Source organism: Conger conger, chromosome 16 (assembly GCF_963514075.1).
Source record: "Conger conger chromosome 16, fConCon1.1, whole genome shotgun sequence".
In the NCBI taxonomy this organism is placed as follows: Eukaryota; Metazoa; Chordata; class Actinopteri; order Anguilliformes; family Congridae; genus Conger; species Conger conger.
In genome coordinates this window covers 28,248,767-28,271,042 of record NC_083775.1, presented here as the reverse complement: position 1 = coordinate 28,271,042, position 22,276 = coordinate 28,248,767, and the positions used below count along the sequence as shown (strand labels likewise).

Genomic DNA, 22,276 nt, shown 5'->3' with positions numbered 1-22,276 from the left:
TTAATTCGAAGTGATCATTATCGTGTCTGATAATGGCAAACCATCCTGTCAAGAATGATAATAATAAATTGGTTGATTCACTTCAAGTCAATCATCGAAACACCTAAAATGCGTGGCCGTCGTTTTACTGACTGGCAGACAGAATAGGTCAACTGCTATGTCTGTAATCAGATCATCGGTTTTGAGTGAGGGAGGGGAGGACCACTGGCGAAGCGAGCACTGTACAGCAGCAGCGGAGCCATGCCGACGAGAGCGGCGAAAAAAGCACGTCCAGGACTGTCGGTTATGAATTAAATCCATGCACGACAGAATACTGTGTTATTCATGTCATCAGGGCGAATACGAATAATTTGCAGGAATATTCTGAGACATATTTGATCCATCCAGTAGATGTATAGTTTTTTGGTGTGTTTGTTTTGGGGGGTTTTTTAGGCAAAAAAAAAAAGAGGACTCCCTATGACCGCCGTGAAGTCAGGGGTGTTTGTGCATGGTGAGGTGTTCCGGGCAGGTGTTCCGTAAGAACAGGGACTGTGGTCTTGTGCAGCCTCTGAATCGAGCCACGAGTCAGCGATGGCTATGGGTCTGTCGTCGAAAAACGCATCTTCTCGGAGCGTCGGCGTGGAACGTAAAAATCTCATCACAGTTTGCAGGTACGGGTTATGATGACCGGTGTTTACAAAATGTGCACGTAGTATTTCCTTTCATTATAAATCATTGTTATCACGCTAAAGCATAACCTAATTATGTGCATTCGTGTGAAATTATGTAGGCTATGTACAATATTATAACATATGTTCGAATATAGGCTTGTGGGCAAGCTTTCCATCTTGGAACATTGAGCAAAGTGACTACCACCTTTATTAAATTCCTTTATTTTTGGTTAGGCTGTTGGTCTGATGCATACCTATTGATTTCACTCCGGCCTATACGTTTCCATTATCGTTGATGCTTACAATTGCGTGCATTTATTATTTCATTAATTTTGTCAAAAAAATAAGCAGAGACAAACGCAATTTTTCTGTTGAGGAACCATACCGAGAGGAACACGTTGCAAACATTGGCCGTGTTCCTCACTGTTTTTGGGCGGTACGCTGAAGAACGCCGTGTATCTGTTCCTCACAGCAGGATGTGTCAGTGGCTTGGCATTGGCTCAACGAATTTGCTTCAGTAACAATATCACTGAGGGTGTCGTTGCTATGACTGCAACCGTCGGAAGTTAAGGACACAGCTCCGCCACCTCAGGGAGCAAAGATGTCCTGACGGCCTAATTAATTATAGCAGTGCATTCAGTGCAAACTACATTCATGTAGACACAAAAAATCTACTGAGTACTTTTGGATTAATTAGGCTACTGCAAGTTGGACTAGTTGCCATTTGCTCTGTTATTGGACTTTTCCTCTTCGAAAGATTTTTGTTTCAGTAACAAGGTCTCCACACGAAGAAATTAGGACAAAGCTAGCTTCAACAGTTAATTCTATTCAATAAATCAAAACATGTACCCTCTTTCTGTAGGAATAATCTTTAATATAACACATTAGAGAAAATGAAAGCATTGACTTATTAAAATCATGGTGTTAATATGGAACATGAATTCTTCATGGCATGCACATAATTTCTGATTATACCTTAAGAGGGTAAATCATCCTTCACAGACACTTAAATGCTAGGTAGTCAAGGTGTAAAGCTGGCTAGCTTTCTTAATGTGTTTATGCTGGAGAGCTATGTTACTTTACCACTGTTGATAGTTACAAAAAGGACATTGAGACATAGTGTAATGTCAAATCCTGTTAAAAGGACTGGTTAGGATATGCAAATGTAAAAATAACTGAGGGAGCTTCATTCTCAGCAAGCTTTCGACTGTAGACTAAAAGGGTTTTAATATCAGACCTCTTTCCAAATGCTGACAATTTATTGCTAATGTCTGCTGCATAGTGATTGTTTATTGACATCCATTCTCGGCACTGTTTAGCATAGATAATGTGAAATAGATGAAGGAACTAGCTAGCCAAATGATTTGAAAAAGATGTAGCATAACTATAAACTGCCACTTTGAACTCTGTATTGCACCCGCTGTCCATGGTGTACTAGCTATCTTGTGTTCTGTGTTTGATGGCTCAATTGCGTTCACTAACTAGATAGCCACCCACATAGCTAGCAAACATGATGTTTAATCTCTATTATGTAGCAGCTCACATCCTGTGAGGGTGATGTAGCTACCATGGATGCTGTAGCTGCAATGTGTACATATATTGTAGGCACAACTGTGATGTATCATGGTTTCAGCTTTTGATAAATTTGCAAAAGGGTAACTATCAAGCAGAGGACACCTTTCAAAATACCACCAGCTTAGACCAGTGTTTCTCAACTCCAGTCCTCGGGACCCACTTGCCAGAAGGTTTTTGTTGTAACCAGGAGCTCACACACCTGATTTAACTAATCAAGGGAATTTTTGTGGTTTGATTGGTTCAATCATTAAATCAGGTGTGTGAGTTACTGGTTACAACAAAAACCTTCTGGCATGTGGGCCCCGAGGACTGGAGTTGAGAAACACTGGCTTAGACAACAGTGAGCTCAGTATTATGTATTTGGTCACTTGGTTTTCATAGCTGTCCAGACTGCTGACGTTAAAAGCCTGCAACCATAAACTCTCTTGTCTGTAGAGTTTTCTTAATATAGAGCCCTCTCTAGACACCATGTATAGCATGTTATTGTCTCATTAAGCTCATTAACAGAACTTGAGCTACATTAGTTTGAGTTTTACTTTATCCAAAAGGCATTTTCTTGTATCCAGAAGCTATTTATAGTGGTGTTGTTGATAGCGTGGGTAGTTGTTCCCTTAGCTATGGTGGACAGTTGTGCTGGTATCCGTGTTCACCACAATCCTGACATGAGTTCTGTTTTGGAGATCAGTGTAACACACATTTACTTACTTGTGAGCAATGGTATGGCAGTTCTTCTGAGATGCACTATTTGGGACAATAAGGCAACTGAGACCAGGTGAAATCCAAACTTTAATACAGTCAGGAAATCCAACATACAAAGCACCATTTCCAGACTCTAAACATTTGGGTTCCCCTCCCTGAGCAGAAGCCACTGTTTGTACATCGTCAGGGCAAGCAGAACTGTTAGAAATGGCAAGCTGAAGGGGGAGGAATCCGCTACTGCAGTTAATTGGGGTTAGTACCAGCTCCAAGTGAGATTCGCTCCTCTACCTGCTTGAGTTACTCTGGGTCTGCCCCCTTCACAAGTGTCCAGAGCCTCCTTCCCACCGAAAGGTTCCATTAGAGCAGGGGCCACCAACCCCGTTCCTGGAGATCTACCGTCCTGAAAGTTTTCACTTCAACCTTAATTTGGCACTCCTGATTCTAATAATTAGCAGCTCGATGAGATCTGAAGCTGTTGAATGAGGTGCTCTTTGTAGGGCTGTAGATCTCCAGGAACAGGGTTGGTGACCCATGCATTAGAGGACCAACCCAACAAGCTAACGGTGTGCATGGTTAGACAGAAGTTGATATTTGACCTTGTTCCTGGTCATTCCCAGTCAACCTAAGAACCAGTCCTAGAGCCGGAGCCCGAGGATAGCCCACCAATCATCTACTCCAACAGATCTGACCAATGGCACTGGGAGTACGTCCGAGTGGGACACTGGGCGGAAAGGTGGGGAGTGTATGCCGTCACTACCCCATCCTCACTGCTAGCCCGTTTAGGATGAGCAGGGGGTATAGCTGCTTGACCTTCAGCACCTGTCGGCGTAGGTGCACACGCCCTGCACCCAGGGTGGCGTGGCAAGGCAGAAACACCGCGCATTATCATGGCTAAGGGACACCGTGATTGGCAGGTGCACTTCAACTTCACTTCAGGTTCATCAACCCCAACCTGTGTTGCCAGGCTTCCTTCAGTATGACCATGTACCCATGCCCTTGAGGCACGCATCTGGCTGAGTGGGACCCCTCTTCCTCCAGAACTAGCATGCTGCGTTCAAAGGGTGGGGCTCTGCCACCTGCACCTAATCATTCGTATGCCCGGCAGGTATCGACATCTGTTTCCTGGGCTTGTATTCACATTCAGGCTAGTCGCCCTTTTACAATTGGCTGCTTTAAATACTTATCGGCTTCACCACATCCGTTTCCCTCCCACCTTCTGCACATGCTCAGATACCAAAAGTCTGAAAACTGGGACAGAGCGCAAAGTTCCCTGTAAGTGAAAAATCCTTGATCCACATTCTGGCTTTTTTTATTTTTATTTTTTGCTTTTTGCATCACTTTTGCCTTTCAGTTTTTGTGGAACAATCTTGCTCCTTTATACTCTTGTTTCCTAATTTGGACAAACTGCCTCAACTATTAAATCCCTGAAATGATAAGTTACACTCTCTTTATGGTTCATTGTTCTGGGTTAAGTCTACCCCTGTCACCTTCCAAAACTTGTTAAATATACGTGTCCGCCATCATTTAATGTATGTTTACAGCTCTGAAGAAGAAGTGGGGATAGGAATGAGAGCAGCAAGTCCACAAACTCCTCCATCTGCAGAGATGTCCACCTCCACCTCCCACCTACCAGCATCTCCCTTTAGCCCTCCTATGGCCAAACCAGTCCAGAACATTCCACAACATACTTTAATTTGCAGCCCATCCAATCCAAAACCTTCCACCACATATTTACATCCACCGCTCAACCCCTCCAGAGCACTCCACAACATACTTCAATTCACAGCTCAACCCCTCCAGAGCACTCCACAACATACCCTGACCCATTTTCACCTGCCCTTCTCTTTTCAGGTCATTCTGTCAATTTTGCTGCCATCTTGGAGCAAACTGGTACCCACCTTCAACCACCCTTGGCACTAACTGAATCAATAGCTTTCTGTTCGTTGTGATCAGTGGCATGGCTCTTGTTTTGCAGTATTGCCCTTAGCCCTCCTCAGTTCAGACCCTCTTCCATAAGCAGCTCCATTCTGTGTTCTTTCTATACCTTAACCGCTCCTTAATGAATCTTATCCGCTTCTCTCTTTCTCCAGCCATTAAGAGGAATACTGCTAAAATGGAAAAGAATGTGTGCCTTGTTTCTCATTTCAGGCATTCCCGAGAGATCCATCCAATGGAAGTTCTGGCATAGGTCCTTCTCTCAAGTTGGTTTTCCTCTGTACACTGTTGAAAAGCTCCACTCAAAGTTCTGGATACCAGTCACTGCCTGACACTCGGCAACACAGAGGAGTCCTCACACAAGGTCTCCAACCGAAAGAGTGAAACTATGGGGCACTGTATTATAGTCCTCCTCTAAACTTGCTCTACAGAAGCCCTTCACTTGATTCCACAGACCAGTGAGTGCTTGGGGCCGGCTTCACTCCCTTGACACAACAAAGCTTCACAATTCCCCACTCTGCATTTTTTCCCACCCACCCGTGTATCTGGGCTGCCAAAATCCACCCCACACCCAGCCCCATCCTCACCCACCTCTAGTGGAATCTTTATCGTTTTCATGGGGGGGGGGGGGGGGGGTGAGAATTCACTAATATTCATTGCACACAGTGGGCTGATAAAGTATTTGGTTAAGTGATGAAATGATTTGGTTAACCACAACACTTACCCAGCTGTGATATTTTTTTTCAAGAAATGCAAATTTAGGACTACAGTGGAACAATAGCCCTTCTTTGTCGGGCAAGCTAACCTGCCTATAGCAAGGCTTTCTGAGGGAAAATTAGGCAGCTGAGACCAGGGTCAAATGAAAACCTTTAATGCATTCAGGGTAAATCCAAAATACAAATGTTTCTTAGAGCCCAAAATCTGATGTTTTTTTCTCATTTATACACTGAAGGCATGAAATGTGATTAGAAGCTTTGAGCTGAAGGTTAATAAGTCCAATTAGCTAGTGCTAATTATGATTAATGTTGTTACTCCCGCTTATGCAAACCTGGACCCTCTACCTTTGCAAATCTCAAAATACAACATATACCCCCTATAGGGCCTACAGATTCTAGTAGAAGATCAACATGACAAGGTAATAGTTTGCTTGGTTACATAGAAACAAATATTTATCATACAATTCTGGGAACCGCAGAAGGGGCGGATGCTTTGCAATCATTACAGGCATGAAAGTAAACATCAGAACCAGTCGGGGGACCAGGGCAGAGACGTCCTTCAGAGGGGCAGTGGGCTCATCTTCTTCACCTCTGCAGGTGCATTGGTTGAACACTGAAAGGCAGCCAATCAAACGCTAGGGACAGATTCCATACGACCTGTAAGTGGACAGCCAGAGAGTGTCATTTCTTATTGGCCGGGACAGTGGAGCAATTGTCTTGTATTGGCTGATTCAGTGGCTGAAGGACACATTGTTACAGACAAGACAAATGGCAGTGACATCACTCAGCTCACAATTTGTTCTTATATTATTCTGACCTGTGTTGTTTAAAATGTGTGACCATGTTTTTACACAGGTGCTCACAGATGGCACTGTGCCCTTGATTAATATGCTTTCCTCAAAGCCACTTGTGGCTTCTAGCATCCGTTCTTAATGGTTTTAGATCTTCTATCTCTACAATTTCTTCTAACTACAATCTCTTGAAAGATGCCTCCACAGAAAACCCCCTGGCATGTTTGAGAATTTTCAGCTTTTTTAGTGTTCAGAAGAAATGCATTAACATAATCCTAGTGGGCCTAGTCAGTGAAAGTTACACGTATGGAACATGTCCTGAAACACACAAAGCATTTATATGAACACACATCACACTTATGTGAATGTTACTGGAGAAGCAGCATCTTGCACTAAATGCCTGACAGTTTGTCCCCCGTAGAAGACACGAGTCTCATGTCTTGATCTCCACCCATCCACCCATTATCTAACATGATTCTTTCTTATTCGGGGGCTGCAGCCTATCCCAGCATGCATTGGGCTAGAGGCTAGGAATACACCCTGGACAGGTACCAATCCATCGCTGGGCATGGTTTCAATCTCAAAAACCATTTATTCTAAGAACAAAGATGAAACCTACAGTACAAGGGACTTTGATTTAAAATAACATGGTATGAACATGTTTTGTCTTCCGAGACACTTATATTTTGTCAACAAAAATGTAAATAGTTCCTGAGAAGGATATAGGAAGTATATTCTAAATGGTGTGTGTTTGGTATTTGGCATGTGTGTTCCAGTATTTGGCGTTTTCTGTAAGTGAAAAAGGACTAATTACGTGATTAAACTGACAGGAAGCAAAAAATGTTATGATTAATACAACAGCATGTATATCAGGATGTTAATGTGACAAAACACAGTCAAGGTGATGCCTCAGAAAAGTTGCATACAAAACTCCAGGACTTTAGTCCAGGACTAAGCTTGTCTGTGAGACTGGCCTATAGATATTTAACATGAATGTATTTCAAATGTATATTGCAGTATCTGAGAATGGCAATTATTGTGTATTTGCCCTTACATTGTGTTGAAGTGTTGCAGTGTTGCAGTATATTTCCTTTCTATAATAACTAACCCCTAGTTTCTCTCTGATTGGCCAGGAAATAAAGTTATTTTCATGGCATTAATATTTTTCTTTGTAAATTACACAAGTCCTTGTGCTCTCTCTCTCTCAAATGGAGTGAAAATATATTGTGGTTCTCAGCCTTCAAGAATAATGTTCTGCATGCATTTCATTCTGTTATAAAAGTACCATATTGTTAGTAGTGCTTCTGATGATCAGATGAACAAGATTATAGTACTTACCTGTTGCTTGGTACATTCCTCTGTGATCATAGTAAAGGATCCAAACCTTTCAGGCCTACTGGTAGATGATCACAAATTGTATTCCCAGTACAGATGGTATTGAGTTTCTTTGCCCCTAGTGATGGTAACCTTCTCAATAAAGATGTCCTTCTGCCCTCTTGCAATGGTGATATTGTCCAGTGCTACAGAATTTTTGCCCCGAGTGAAACAGTTTTTGTGCACCGTGATCGTAGTCTTGCCCCTAGAAATGGTGGTTTTGCCCATACTGAGGGCTGTTGTACCCCTGGAGAGGGTGGTTTTGCGTGTCGAAATGGTGATCATGCCTGTGGTATTGCTAGTTTCTCAGTCTCATCTGTGGTTGCAGTGGTTGTGTGTGTGGGTGCTGCTTTTTTCTGTGTTTGTGGTAGCGTGGTCCATGAGAATGCCAGTGCTGTGGCCCTTGGCGGTTTCGTCCATCTAGACGGTGGTTTTCCGTCTACTGAACGTAGCCTTGCCCAAAGACGTGGAGGTCTTCTTCCGGGTGAGGATGGACTTGCCCAGAGACATGGTAGTCTTACCCCGTTTGATGGTTGTACCACCCATGGAGATGGTGGTCTTGCCCCTAGTGAGGCTGGAGTTGCCCATGGAGATGGCGGTCTTCCCCTCGGTGATGCTGGTGTTCCCCATGGAGACGGTAGTCCTGCCTCAGCATCGGTTTCAACCTCAGTCAGTGCGATGCATCGCCCGCAGAGCTCAGCGCCAGGTCATCGGTCGGATTGAGCTGCAGCCGCGAACCAGAGCAGATCTGAGCAGTCTGTGGGAGGCAACGTCGTCCTTCTGTAACGTGGCGCATTCACCCGACACTGAGAAGCAGCCTCTCAGAGCTTCAGGAACACGTTCCATGTGACTTGAGAAGGGCCAGTGGCAGCCAGAGAGACTGGTACAGAGGACCAATTGTCCTGCTGAGATGGGAACACTACTGAATGCCTGAAGGAGACATTGTTACACACTAAACAATTGACAGTGACATCACTTCGCTCTGTAGCATTGCTCCCATACTGTTTTTATAGTAAACACTCGCCCAATGTGATGTGAAATGCCTTATTCTACTTCTATTCCTGTCGTGCATTGGTATTGTAGCTAGAGTATGTCCTGTTCAGCATTTCGCTTCCTTGTTCTGCACTGATACTGTAGATATGCCCCGTTCAGCACTAATAATGTAGTTATGCCCTGTTAAGTATTGAAACTGTAGTTATTCCCTGTTCAGCACTGATAGTGTGGCTATGCCCCGTTCAACACTGATACTGTAGCTATGCCCCGTTCAGCACTGATACTGTAGCTATGCCCTGTTCAACACTGATACTGTAGCTATGCCCTGTTCAACACTGATACTGTAGCTATGCCCCGTTCAACACTGATACTGTAGCTATGCCCTGTTCAACACTGATACTGTAGCTATGCCCTGTTCAGCACTGATACTGTAGTTCTGCCCCGTTCAACACTGATACTGTAGTTCTGCCCCGTTCAACACTGATACTGTAGCTATGCCCTGTTCAGCACTGATACTGTAGCTATGCCCTGTTCAGCACTGACACTGAAGCTATGCCCTGTTCAGCACTGGTACTGTAGCTATGCCCTGTTCAGCACTTTGAAATTAGAGGTCCATGACATCAGCGGAGGCCAGATCATACAAGTTCACTTCACTATGAGTTTTTGTGACCTCTTGTTTGTAGTACTCAGTACACCTACCACTTACAATGAATTCCAGATCACTGGGTATTCCAAACTGCAGCTACAAACCGAAATGGATCCTGGCGTCAGTTACATGGAATGCGGCTTTTTATGCAATGCAGTGCGTTGGTCGAAAACCGAGATGCGAACTATGCAGAAGCCCTGCGATAGATTGTGTGTTGGCTGTAAATGGACAGTGGCAGCCAGGGAGAGGTACAGTGGAGCAATTGTGTTGTTGTCTTAGGAGCACTATTGAATGGCTGAAGGACACATTGTTGTACACAAGGCAAATGGTAATGACATCACTCAACTTTATGGCATTGTTCCAACATCCTTAGTTAAATAAGCACTGGCCATGGTGTCAAACAGTTTTCTGCATGTGTCCACGTTCTAGCAGGTTAGCTGGTGTCTCTCTTTTTAGGGGCCAAACCCAAAAACCTGCAAGCCCCGCGGCCTCTCCCTGATGACACTGATGTTGACCATCAGCATGGTGAAGCGAGGGCGGTGTTGTACTCCATGTAAATTGGCCTGCCCACGTTGAAGGTGGGCAGAGAGAACACATGCCTCTGTCACAGAGGTCTCTTTGTCTCTTGTTTCTGGAAGGTTCTCTGTGAAGACGCTCCTGGAGAAGTATACCGCCGAACCCATCGATGACTCGTCCGAGGAGTTTGTCAATTTCGCCGCCATCTTGGAGCACATCCTTAGCCACCGCTTCAGAGGTAATGTGGGATCTGAACTCTCACCTATACAGCCAAGGCGAGGCAAAGAAGTGCTCAGTTCCTCTGTATTTTCTAAAACTCTAGTTGTAAGCTGGGGAACAGGCCTGGGTCAAATTCATAATAGTTTTGGATTCAAATATTTCTGAGCTAGATTAATCTTGCCTGGTGCAATTGAGCCAAATAAAAGGACCAGAACACAGGGTTTGCCCTTTTTGAGAGAACTTCATAGGTTCCAATACACCAGACAGGCTCAGTAAAGCGTATAAAATAATTTGAATCCAAAACAATTAAGTATTTGACCCAGGTTTGCCAACAACAATAGCACAAGTGCAAGAACATCATATCAGCTTCCTACGCTTACTGCAGTGAAGGACACAGCGCAAGGAATGTATATTTACTTTTTAAGCAAATAACATCTCAGCATGCATCGGTTCATGTACAAATATTGTGGCTTGGCCTGGGTGCCTATAAGTATGACTAACTTGCCCAAGACAGACAGTGGTTAAGGTAAATGACTGGGACACTGGGACAAGGTTGGTGGTTCGATCCCTGGTGTAGCCACAATAAGATCCACACAGCCGTTGGGACCTTGAGCAAGGCCCTTAACCCTGCATTGCTCCAGGGGAGGATTGTCTGTACGTCGCTCTGGCAAATGCTAATAATGTAATAATATAATGTTTATGTCATGTTAGGAAAACAATACTTATAATCAATACATTTAATCTCATGTTTCAATGGTTTTTTTATTAAGTCATCAAATCTTTTCTGAAAACCATGGGTATCAAAATTATACAATTACTGTAAATAAAATCTAACAAACTTGAATTTCCAATATATTTTTACTTACGTTAATCTCAGTCTAAAGGAACTATATTGTGTCATTCTGTTACTTTGTTTCACTTAGGTATAAACCCTTTGTCATCCATCACCATGGGCAAAACCAAAGAACTGTCAGTTGAAAAGAGACAGATGGTAATTTACTGTCACAAGTCTGGTAATGGAATCACAGACATTGGTTGCATCTAGGGTTCAAGTCTCAAAAACAACCATAATAGCCACCTCCATACCAGCAAACTCTTTGGAAGGGTTTAACAAAGAGAAAAAGTAAAAGAAACACAATAAATTGGAATTATGAGTAGAGTGCTATGCTCAGATGTGAACCCAAATTGAACTTTTTGGCCACCATCAGTAAACGCCATCAGCATGTTTGGCAGCAAAAGAGGTATGTATGCAAGGAGAAGCACCTCATACCTACTGTCAAATTTTTTTTAGGATGTTTTGCTGCCAGTGATCCAGGGGTACTAGTTATCTATGACATAATGAATTCCTCAAAGTAGCAAGAAATTTGGCTGAGGAAAGAGGCTGAGACTTGGTTGTAGGTGGACATTCCAGCAGGACAAGGACCCCAAACATACATCAAGTAAAAACAACATCCATGTTCTGCAAAGTAAAAAAAACAAAACCCTCCAAATATGTTCTCTAACCTCACCACAAAGTATTAAACCAGGGGTGCCAATAATTGTAAAACCTGTTTTTTGGCTTTAAAATCTTTTTTAAGACTGGTTGAATCCATTCAATCATAATAAAGCACACTACTTCAATCATGGTATTATTTTTAGGTTATAGTATTTAGCGCATATTTATCAAGGGTGGCAAGAAGTCTGGAGCCCACTGTATGTATACTGTGTTATTTAAGAAAGTAGCATTAAATCGAATATGAATTTGTTTTCAAAAGAGCTGAACGGCATATGTAAAAGTACTGAGCTTGGTTGTTGTTTTGGACCAGGTCCTGGAATATGGTTTAGCTATGACGGTCAGCGCAGCTTCTGGGACTACATCCGCCTGGCCTGCGACAAGGTGCCCAACAACTGCATCGGCAGCATCGAGAACATGGAGAACATCAGCACGTCACGCGCCAAGGCAAGCGCCCAGCCTGAGGCCGGATCCACGCAAAGCCAGATCCAGGGCGCCCCTTCCCACCCCCTGGCAGCCAGGCCCCAGACATAGTGTGGCCTTATCCCAGGCACACTGTGTCATTGTAATGGCATGGTGACATCATAGACTAATCCCCAAGAACAGGCCCTGGGGTTCTATGGTGATGCCCACTGGTGCTGGGAGGGGGAGGGCGCATTTATTATAGGTGTGTGAACGACATGTACTGTAAAGAAGCAGCTCTGAGGTGTAAAGGTCACAGGGTTTGAAGGGAAGAGTGCGGGAGTGCGGAGGGAGGGACGAGACTGAGCGAGCAGCTGAATTCTGTGCTGCTTTAAAGGGATGGAGGGCATGGCCGCTAGGCTAACACATGAAAAATACCAGCTCATGAGGACTTGGGGCCTCTGTGCCATGTAGAATACCACTGTGGCATTTTGTGAGGGCTTGGAGACCTTGTGTCGTGTAGTGTACCACTGTGTGGATGTTTATAGCGGTGCTGGAAAGCAACAGCAGAGTAACACGGAGACGGCAGGGAGGCAGCACACGGAGTCTCTGGTGTGTGTGTGTGTGTGTGTGTGTGTGTGTGTGTGACGTCTGCAGTGTGTGTGTGTGACGTCCCCCTTCTCGCTGCAGGGCCGGGCGTGGGTTCGAGTGGCTCTGATGGAGAAGCGGCTGTCTGAATATATCGCTGCAGCCCTGAGGGACTCGCGAACGACCAGGTCAGCAACATGACGCTATGTTTGACACAACAATAAGCCACACAAAATATTCTCAAAAGGGAAAATAAAGTGTGGATGTGAAACTCACCTACGTATTTACCTATTAGCCATGCTGGTGGGGGTCAGGTTTTATGGATGGGTTATAGTTATAGTGGAAGAATCAGACAGACACTTCTGTGGCAGCTAAGGTTGTTCTGTAGCTGGCGTCATGCTGGTGCTCTTCCCTTGTCCGCTCTGAGAAGTGCCCTCTGTCTGTTCCAGAAGGTTCTATGATGACGGTGCCATCATGCTTCGGGAAGAGTCCACAGTGCTCACTGGCATGCTGATCGGCCTCAGTGCCATAGACTTCAGGTGAGAGATTCAAACACACTGACACACACACACACATGCACACACTCTCACACGTGCACAAACATGTACACACTCTCATACACACACACACATGCACACTCACACACACACACACACACACGCTCTCTCACAAACATAAACATGTACACACACTTCCTCACTCCCTTATACACACACACGCACACACTCTCCCTCACCCACTTACTTTTTTTACCCGCTTACACACAAACACACTCTCTCACATACAGCACATGTACATGCACACACATGAACCCACACACTTTCACGTACAGTACATATACACACTCACATGAATGCATGCACGAGCGCACGCACACACACACAGACACTAGCTGGGCTTTTCCACGGTAAGCTACATTACAACTGCAGGATAATTTACTGGTCAAGTCCAATACAGCTACATAAAAGACTGACATATGCTTTTATAACACTCAGGAGGAAATAACTGTTATCACTCTCTATTTTGTAACTGTATTGGGCTTTTCCATCCAAATATCCTGCACTTGTAATGTCAGTTGACATGGAATTGTTCAGCTGTCTCTGTTAGCAGTGTCCTGGAGCTGCTTAAACAGACTCCATTTTGGCACTGCGTTCTGCTCTTTTTAGCCAGCCTGTTCTGGAGCAGCATTCTGACCCTCAGGGCTAACGGACCTGTTCAATGCAGTAACAGCTGGCAGGCTATGACTTGCTAAACCACTCTGTGAGAAGACTACTCATTGCTTGTGTACAGTAGTTCTTTTCCCACAGAGGACTTACGTGAGCCAACAGTACCGGCGATGAAAAGCTTGCTTTCTTCCTCAATGCGTATTGTTGTGTGACTTGTGGCTTGAGGACATCAGTCCCTCTGGTGGAAACCTGGCAGACTGCAGCTTCTTTGGGGCACGCTGTCGTTTGACTCATTCAGAATGGTGGTATTACATCCACCTAAGAATACCTTGAAAGATATTTCAAATTAATGAGTGGTTGCTTCCTATTAGTGTTGAATGTCAACCATAGACATCCATCCATCCATCCATTATCTGAACCTGCTTATCCTGAACAGGGTCGCAGGGGGGCTGGAGCCTATCCCAGCATATATTGGCCGAAAGGCAGGAATACACCCTGGACAGGTCGCCAGTCCATCGCAGGGCACACACATCATTCACTCACACACTCATACCTATGGGCAATTTTAGACTATCCAATCAGCCTAACATGCATGTCTTTGGACTGTGGGAGGAAACCGGAGTACTCGGAGGAAACCCACGCAGACACGGGGAGAACATGCAAACTCCGCACAGAGAGGCCCCGGCCGACTGGGATTCGAACCCAGGACCTCCTTGCTGTGAGGCGGCAGTGCTACCCACTGCACTCCACATCCATGCCTCAACCAAAGACAGTCAACACTAATTACCATTAATTATAAGATGTTCCACTTGCAATTAGATTAGAAAAAAACTAATTTTTTTGTGCTATGTTCTATCACATTTTTAACTTGCTGTGCTTCTTTTTGCTAAATTTTCACCTCACAAAATTGTCCAGGAGTTCATCCTGAATGCACATTAGTATTATATTTTTTTCTCCTGCAGGGGTTTGATAGTTTTTAAGGGTTTTTTATTTCCCCTGATTTCATCCTTCACCTCCACTTTGCTCATATTTATTTACCAACATATCTCTCAGGGCTGCCCGAGGAGACTTCAGGTTTGGACATAATAATTAGGTATTTATTTTATCCAAAGCAACTAACAGTTGATTAGACTAAGCAGGGGACAATCCCTCCTAGAGCAATGCAGGGTTAAGGGCCTTACTCAAGGGCCCAACAGCTGTGTGGATCTTATGGTGCTGACACCGGGGTTTGAATCAGCAACCTTCCGGGTCCCAGTCATGTACCTTAACCACCCAAGCTACAGGCTGCCACGTCATGGATGTAAACCACCCTATTACACTGCAAGGTCAGGTCCAGACGACTGTAATGCCAGAGGGCAGTTGGTTTTATGTTGCAGTATCATGCATGATGTGCATAATGCAGTCTCTCTTTCTCTCCCTAGCTTGGCTTAAATATTTGAAGAGTAGGTTTTTTGAATTTTCTTAATCAAAATTCTTAGTCAGTGTTCTAGAACTCATTTCCCAGTAGTGATTCTTATATCAACATTGGAATGTTCAGTTAAGAACATTCTGATCACATATTTGTGATCTCAGACTTTAAAGAGTTAAATCACACAATGCTCAATCTCTTCCCAGCTTCTGCCTCAAAGGAGAAGTGCTGGATGGAAAGTCTGTGCCGATGATTGACTACACACCCTATCTGAAGTTCACACAGAGGTGAGGGCACCATACTAGGTGCAGGCTTCTTTCTTAGATATTTGAGATATTTTCTTACATGAGAGGCCCCCTTGGCGCTGCTCAAGATTTCTCCGGTGTTTCTGTGCAGCTACGAGTACCTGAGTGATGAAGAAGACCGGTGTAGTGTGGGCAGCAGCACCAGCGATGACAGCACCTCTGAACCTCCCTTCCTCCCCCTGGTCCCCCGCGAGGAGAGCTGGAGCAGCAAGTGCCGCAAGATGGAGCAGAGGTTTAAGATCGTCTACGCCCAAAAGGTGATGGAGCAGAGGTTTAAGATCGTCTACGCCCAAAAGGTGATGGAGCACAGGTTTAAGATTGTCTACGCCCAAAAGGTGATGGAGCAAATGTTTAAGATTGTCTTCACCCAAAAGGTGATCGCCTATGCCCAAAAAGTGATGGAGCAGAGGTTTAAGATCGTCTACGCCCAAAAGGTGATGGAGCACAGGTTTAAGATCATCAACGCCCAAACGATAATGGAGCCGAGGTTTAACATCATCTACGCCCAAAAGGTGATGGAGCACAGGTTTAAGATCGTCTGCACCCAAAAGATAATGGAGCAGAGGTTTAACATCGTCTACGCCCAAAAGGTGATTGCCTACACCCAAAAGATGATGGAGCAAAGGTTTTAGATCATCTAAGCGCAAACGGTGATGTGATGCAGCAGAGGTTTAAGATTGTCTATGCCCAAAAGGTTTAAGATCGTCTACGCCCAAAAAAGTGATGGAGCAGAGGTTAAAGCTCGGCTACACCCACAAGGTGATGGAGCAGAGGTTTAAGATTGTCTACGCCCCAAAGGTGATGGAGCAGAGGTTTAGGACATGTTTAAGATTGGCTTAAAACGTGATTAGCCCCGGTTTCAATAGCCAAAAAGTAAAACCAATTTCTTTGTCACTGTCCTCAGCTAGTGGCCCATGTGAATGTTTTTGAAAATGTGGATTTCTGCTCAGATTATCACTCTCTACTCGGCTGTCTTTGTGCTATACTATATGTCTCTATCCCTCTCTCTCCTCTGTGCTATACCATCTGTCTCTATCTCTCTCTCCTGTGTGCTATACCATCTGTCTCTATCTCCCTCTCCTGTGTGCTATACCTTCTGTCTCTATCTCTCTCCTGTGTGCTATACCATCTGTCTCTATCCCTCTCTCTCCTCTGTGCTATACCATCTGTCTTTATCTCTCCCTAGCCGGGGTGCTATACCATCTGTCTCTATCTCTCTCCTGTGTGTTATACCCTTTGTCTCTATCTCTCCCTCTCCTGTGTGCTAAATTATATGTATTTATTTCTCTCTGCTGTGTGCTCTACCATCTGTCTCTATCCCTCTCTCTCCTGTGTGCTATACCATCTGCCCATCTCCCTCCTCATCTGCGCTGTGCTGCCTTTCTCTCTCTCCTGCGTGCTGATGTGTCTCTGTGGCTGCGTGGCTCAGGGTTACCTGGAGGAGCTGGTTCAGCTGCGGGAGTCCCAGCTGAAGGGGCTGGAGACAGAGAAGAGGAGCCTGGGCTTGCAGCTGAAGGAGCTCCAGGGCCAGAGCCACCTGCACAAGCAGGAGCTGGAGAGCGTGGTGCTGGAGCTGCAGGCACAGCTGTGAGCAGACACACGCTCCATAAAAACACACTCCCGTGCAGGCACGCACATGTCCCCCGTACAGCATAACCAAACTATCTCAGGCCGCGTGACAACCCTGGGGTGTCCGCTCTTCTCAGCCGGCCAGCTTCTGAGCCGTGTTGGTTTCCCTCCATCTCTCTCTCTCTCGGCATGTGTGCTCCTGCTCTCAGGCCCGCGGTGTGGGGCGGAGCACAGCTCTAAGCCCCTGGGCTGATTCACTAATGCAAGGTGCGTCTGCTCTCTCCCAACAGTAGGCTTAGGAGAGAGTATGCCAACACACACCCTGCAGATAAACACACACCTGTACAGTATTGCCATACCCTGCTGCAGGTACACAAACGCACCCACACACTGTTACGTCCTATTATTATTTTTCCGTTATTATTTTTGAAAGCAATCCTGGTAGGAGACCTGATCTCCGTGCGGGGGTTGGCTACACGCTGAGCCCGAAAATCTTTTGAAGATTAACTGAGGTTTATTTAGGTTTGTTTAGGCAGACAGGAACGGAGTTACTTGTCGGCCTTTTGTAACGTTGTTTCATTCCCACTCCGCATTCTGCATTCCATTTATCTGTCCTTTACCCTATCACGACCTGACGCTAGACCGGGTCGTAACGCACACACTCACACACACACGCACACACACATGCACCCACACTCCTGTACAGTATAAGCATACCCTACTGCAGGTACATACACACATACACACACACAAACACAAATGTACAGTATGGCCACGCCCAGCTGAAAGTACCCATGATGCAGCCTTCCCGTATCCACTTCAGGGCTTCTCTAATGACCTCTGACACCAACCACCTGGCCAAGGAACCACCCATCCATCTGGTCAACCAGCGGTCCCCACTCCGAACCTTCAACAACCAGAAAGATGTGAAGAACATCCGCAGGTGAGTCACCAAGCTTCGAACAGGACCAGGCAGTTTATTTAGGTTTGTTTAGGCCAAACAAGCCAAACAAGATTACTCTCCATAATGCTTTCTAACTAATCTGCATCACATTAAAAATTTAATTTGATTTCATAATTAGGTTAACCAGAGCCAACAATTACAGGTTTATTTATAGCAAGTCCAAATTCTGTGATTATGCATGTCTGTATATTCATTCACACATCGATATTCCTAAACTGTCCGCCACCTAAATATGACACATTACACTTTGTCGGAAAGGGAAGGAAACCCCACACAAGAAGCTTGCCATGTTTTACATCACTGAAATTGGCCTAGCAATGCATTTACGCAACAATAAGAAGTAGTTCAAGATAGCATGTGCTTTGGTATAGCAAAAATATAATTTTCTTTAAAATGGCTGGATGGATTACGAAATAAACATCAACATTAGTCAGAAAACAGCCATAGCTTCCTAACCAGGTGGGATATTTGGTTCCATAAATATGTCTTCATCGAATAATTTGCTAAACAAACTTTAAAAGAAGTTGCATGTTTATTCATGCAACTTCTGAAATGTATATTTTAGTCTTATATTGGAACATTATTTTTTGATGTAGAGAAATGGTATCAAGGATTTTTAGAATATGCCTTTTAGTGTCTGAGTCTGTGGCTAGGTGAGTGTTGAAAACCATGAGCGTGGCCAGGGGGAGGCAGACATTTTATTGGCCTGCTTTGCAAATAAGAGGCTGATGAGGTGTTCTCCCTAGCAAAGCACCAATAATTTGAAACGTTGACAACTTAACCACAAGGGGCCAAGGGGGATAGGGTTAATTCAAAAAAGAGATAAAGATTGACAAAGCAAACTTGTCTACTTATACAATAGAGGTGTGCACCCTCCTGGTGTTCAAGTCCAGGCCTGATGCAGACTGTGGCTCTGTGGGGGAAAAAAGGGGCTCTCCTATTTGAAGAAAAATGCAGTTGGTGCAGATGTGACACATGCAATACAATGCACACGGATGATGGAAGCTTTGAGCTGGGCTGACTGACACATCACATACACTTGACATTCAGTATACAGTACTGTACAAAAATCTTAGGCACTGTCAGTAGAAGAGAGCAAAGTTGAAATCTCCAAATATTCATTTTCAAAAAAAGATTTTTTTACAGAGAAATATTTAATTAAATAAAAGTAACATGTGACTACTTTTTAGATAGAAACAAATATTGATTTCATTTCACTTTTAACTGCTCTAATTATTCATTCATTCATTCATTCATTATCTGAACCCACTTATCCTGAACAGGGTCGCAGGGGGGCTGGAGCCTATCCCAGCATACATTGGGCGAAAGGCAGGAATACACCCTGGACATGTCGCCAGTCCATCTCAGGGCACACACACCATTCACTCACACACTCATACCTACGGGCAATTTAGACTCCAATCAGCCTAACCTGCATGTCTTTGGACTGCGGAAGGAAGCCGGAGTATCCGGAGGCAACCCACGCAGACACGGGGAAAACATGCAAACTCCGCACAGAGAGGCCCCGGCTGACAGGGATTCGCTGTGAGGCGGCAGTGCTACCCACTGCACCATCCGTGCCGCCATTATTATTGTTATTGTTCTTATTATTAGTAGTCGTAGTAGTAGTATTATCAGTGTACAGAATGTACTATAATTCTGATATGGTCAAGGGTACATATTTTTTAGGCCTGTTCATCATTTATTCTTCTTTTCCTTTGTCTTCAGGTTTTAGCTGTCTGTTTTGGAGATGCACCTTTGAATTACAAACCGTACGCTAACAGGGAGATTGTGTGCTGATGTACACTGATGTGTCTGTCTGTCTGACTGTCTGTGTTCCTTCTATAGGAGGAGTTTCCACTGTCTGAAGCAGATCTCCACAGAGTTCACCGATCAGTCTGATTCACCAAAAACAGATGAAGGCAGAATGGGGATGCCTGGTGCCAGCCCGGTATTCAAACTCACACTCACACTCACACACTCACACACACACATGCATGTGCAAACACACACACACTTTCACACAGACACACTTTAACGTGCACACACACAGGTTCTCACATGCACACACATACACATACACATACAAACACACACACACACACAAGAACACACATGTACAGAATTCATACAGTTTTCTACTTGCAGAGCAGCATTCACCTTGAAAACCTGTGGGGAAAGCGCATGTCATTGACATTACTTTAAACCACATGCTGAGGGCTACACCAGCCCCGACATGTCGAAGAAAACATGTTTGTCAGTAACAGTGGTGGCTTTGGTTACTCTGTAGCTCGTTTAAATATCCTGCTCTATTTGCACTGGGTAGTTAAAAAACATTTGCTTAACAAAGCTGCTCATTCCTCTCTCCCAGGTAGAGGCTACGCCCCCCCTGTGTCAACCCCATGGGGCTCCCAGGTCTGCCTCCCTCCCCAGCTGCAAGTCCCCGTCCAACCAATATCTGGTCAACCCAGCCCCCTCTCCCAGCTAAGGGCTGCCACCACCTACTCCTGGGGGAGTACTGCAGAGCCCTTCTGGCCAATAACCTGCCATTGATGTCCCTGTCTGTCTTCCGTCAGCCGCTAACCCCAGAGACCGTGCTCTCCTGTACTGAATAGACGGCACAAGCAGGCTACCGTGCTAATGAATGATCGCGTCTGCAGGTCTTTTTAGTTTGGGATATGTTCTGTACGATTGTGTGTGTGTGTGTGTTTTTGTGTGTGTGTATGTATGTGTGTGTGTGTGTGTGTATGTGTGGGGAGGGGGGGTTTCCATCACCATTCCTCATCATGCCTGGCCCTCGGGAGTAATCACAGGTTGAGAAGTCGGCGTGCCGAGAACGTCAAAAGTATATACCACCATTTTCCAGATGGACTTGCATTACAAGACTGCATTTCCCAGTCTCCGATCTCTCTGCTGAGGGATGACCTGTGACCATTGGCAGACTGAATTCGTCTTTCGTTTGTCCATGAGGCTCGTCTAATTGGCTGCTCTTCAGTTGTTAAATGGAAGCTAACTGGAAATATCCCATAACAAGCACTTGTTATCAAAATGGTGTATTCATGTTGGAGAGCTTTTGCATATATAGACACAATCTTTCAGAATAGTGTTCTCATTTATGCCATTAATTTACAGCCTATTCTTGTGTTTCAGAATGTCAATTTTTATTTATTTTATTGATATATGTACATGCATTTTGTGAATTCAGATATGTTTGGAAAACCTCAAGTCACAATAAAACTCATCTTTTGGGATATGATGATATTGATCTTATTTGTGAGTCATGTTCATTCACTTGAATACATTTGTCTTTTTAAACTTTTTTTCTCTCCATGGTGACATTCATCAAAGTGCCAGCAGAGAGATATTTTATTGAAACTGGCTTTTGGATCATGGATTTACTGAGCATATCTTCTCTCCAGATCCAAAAATTGTAATAAGCAGCAGGACAGGGCCAAAATATTAAAGTAACCTTTTTAGGTACCAGTGCAATTCCCGCAGATCACTGACAAATAGTCTTCCTAAAATATTCCACTTTTCAGCAATCAGAACAAAATGATTCTTTCCTAAGATTGCATGTTTAGTCATGTGTTTTCTTGAATATTCTCAGGGATTAGCAGAAGTGTTTTCAGATTTGATAAACATCTTAAGAGCTTTCGATGTATGTCTGACCAAGGCCTGCTTCTGATTCATGCCTGAGTATTTCAGGGTTTTGTCTGCACGCTTGTTTCTTCTTTCTTCAAATTATCCTAATCCTTTGAGACTCAGACACACAAACAGGTCCTATTCGCCACTCGGGGGTTGTGAAATTACCTGGGATGGATGAATTGTTATTATTATTATCTGTCTCACCTCCTGCTCTCCCACCGCCCTACTACTTGTGCCCTAGACCCCATCCCCTCAAACCCCCAATCACGCCTGACATCCATTTGTCACCTCCCTTGTTAACTCCTCTCTGTCCTCTGGCTGCTTTCCCTCAGCATTCAAGAGGGCCTACATCACCCCACTCCTAAAGAAACCCACTCTACACCCGTCCTGCATTCAAAACTACCATCTCTCCTTGTTCGTTGTACATCGCTCTAGATAAGAGCGTCTGCTAAATGCCATGTAATGTAATGTAATGTCATTTACTGAAGTAAACAATTAAGTCGGTATGCCTATAACCACAGAGTCCCACCTATTAACCGAACCTGCCTCTTCTAAATTATGTGGCCAGTTTCCAAATCATCCTACCCTAGCCACATTGCTGTGATACTCATCTTCCCTGCATT

General features: G+C 44.5%; 1 protein-coding gene and 2 long non-coding RNA genes across 6 annotated transcripts; 1 reads left to right on the top strand and 2 right to left on the bottom strand.

The window, feature by feature from the left end:
- Positions 1-149: 149 nt before the first annotated feature.
- LOC133113948 (RUN domain-containing protein 3A-like) lies at positions 150-21,259 on the top strand. Of its 4 annotated transcripts, none has more exons than XM_061223113.1 (12): positions 150-650; positions 10,018-10,133; positions 11,920-12,053; positions 12,699-12,784; positions 13,049-13,135; positions 15,377-15,457; positions 15,567-15,732; positions 15,850-15,909; positions 16,905-17,062; positions 17,868-17,987; positions 19,857-19,959; positions 20,380-21,259. In XM_061223113.1, the coding sequence occupies exons 1-12, from the start codon at positions 571-573 to the stop codon at positions 20,494-20,496; spliced, it is 1,308 nt and encodes a 435-aa protein (XP_061079097.1). In that variant the 5' UTR covers positions 150-570; the 3' UTR covers positions 20,497-21,259. The 4 variants fall into 4 exon arrangements, with proteins under 4 accessions (XP_061079097.1, XP_061079096.1, XP_061079099.1 ...); XM_061223112.1 differs by having other exon boundaries at positions 158-650; positions 13,046-13,135; XM_061223115.1 differs by lacking the exon at positions 15,850-15,909 and having other exon boundaries at positions 166-650.
- LOC133113969 (uncharacterized) lies at positions 2,999-8,153 on the bottom strand. Its single transcript, XR_009705522.1, has 2 exons — positions 7,705-8,153; positions 2,999-6,232 (listed from the first exon to the last, which is right to left on the bottom strand). It is a non-coding gene; the product is annotated as an uncharacterized LOC133113969 (long non-coding RNA).
- LOC133113952 (uncharacterized) lies at positions 15,418-18,553 on the bottom strand. The gene is made up of 3 exons (XR_009705520.1): positions 17,837-18,553; positions 16,911-17,060; positions 15,418-15,674 (listed from the first exon to the last, which is right to left on the bottom strand). It is a non-coding gene; the product is annotated as an uncharacterized LOC133113952 (long non-coding RNA).
- Positions 21,260-22,276: the final 1,017 nt, after the last annotated feature.

Coding starts and splice junctions, on each gene's coding strand:
- LOC133113948 (XM_061223112.1), top strand. CDS start 571: ATGGCTATGGGTCTGTCGTCGAAAAACGCATCTTCTCGGAGCGTCGGC. Junction 15,733..15,849: donor AGATCGTCTACGCCCAAAAG/GTGATGGAGCAG, acceptor TTCACCCAAAAG/GTGATCGCCTATGCCCAAAA. Junction 17,988..19,856: donor GATGTGAAGAACATCCGCAG/GTGAGTCACCAA, acceptor TTCCTTCTATAG/GAGGAGTTTCCACTGTCTGA.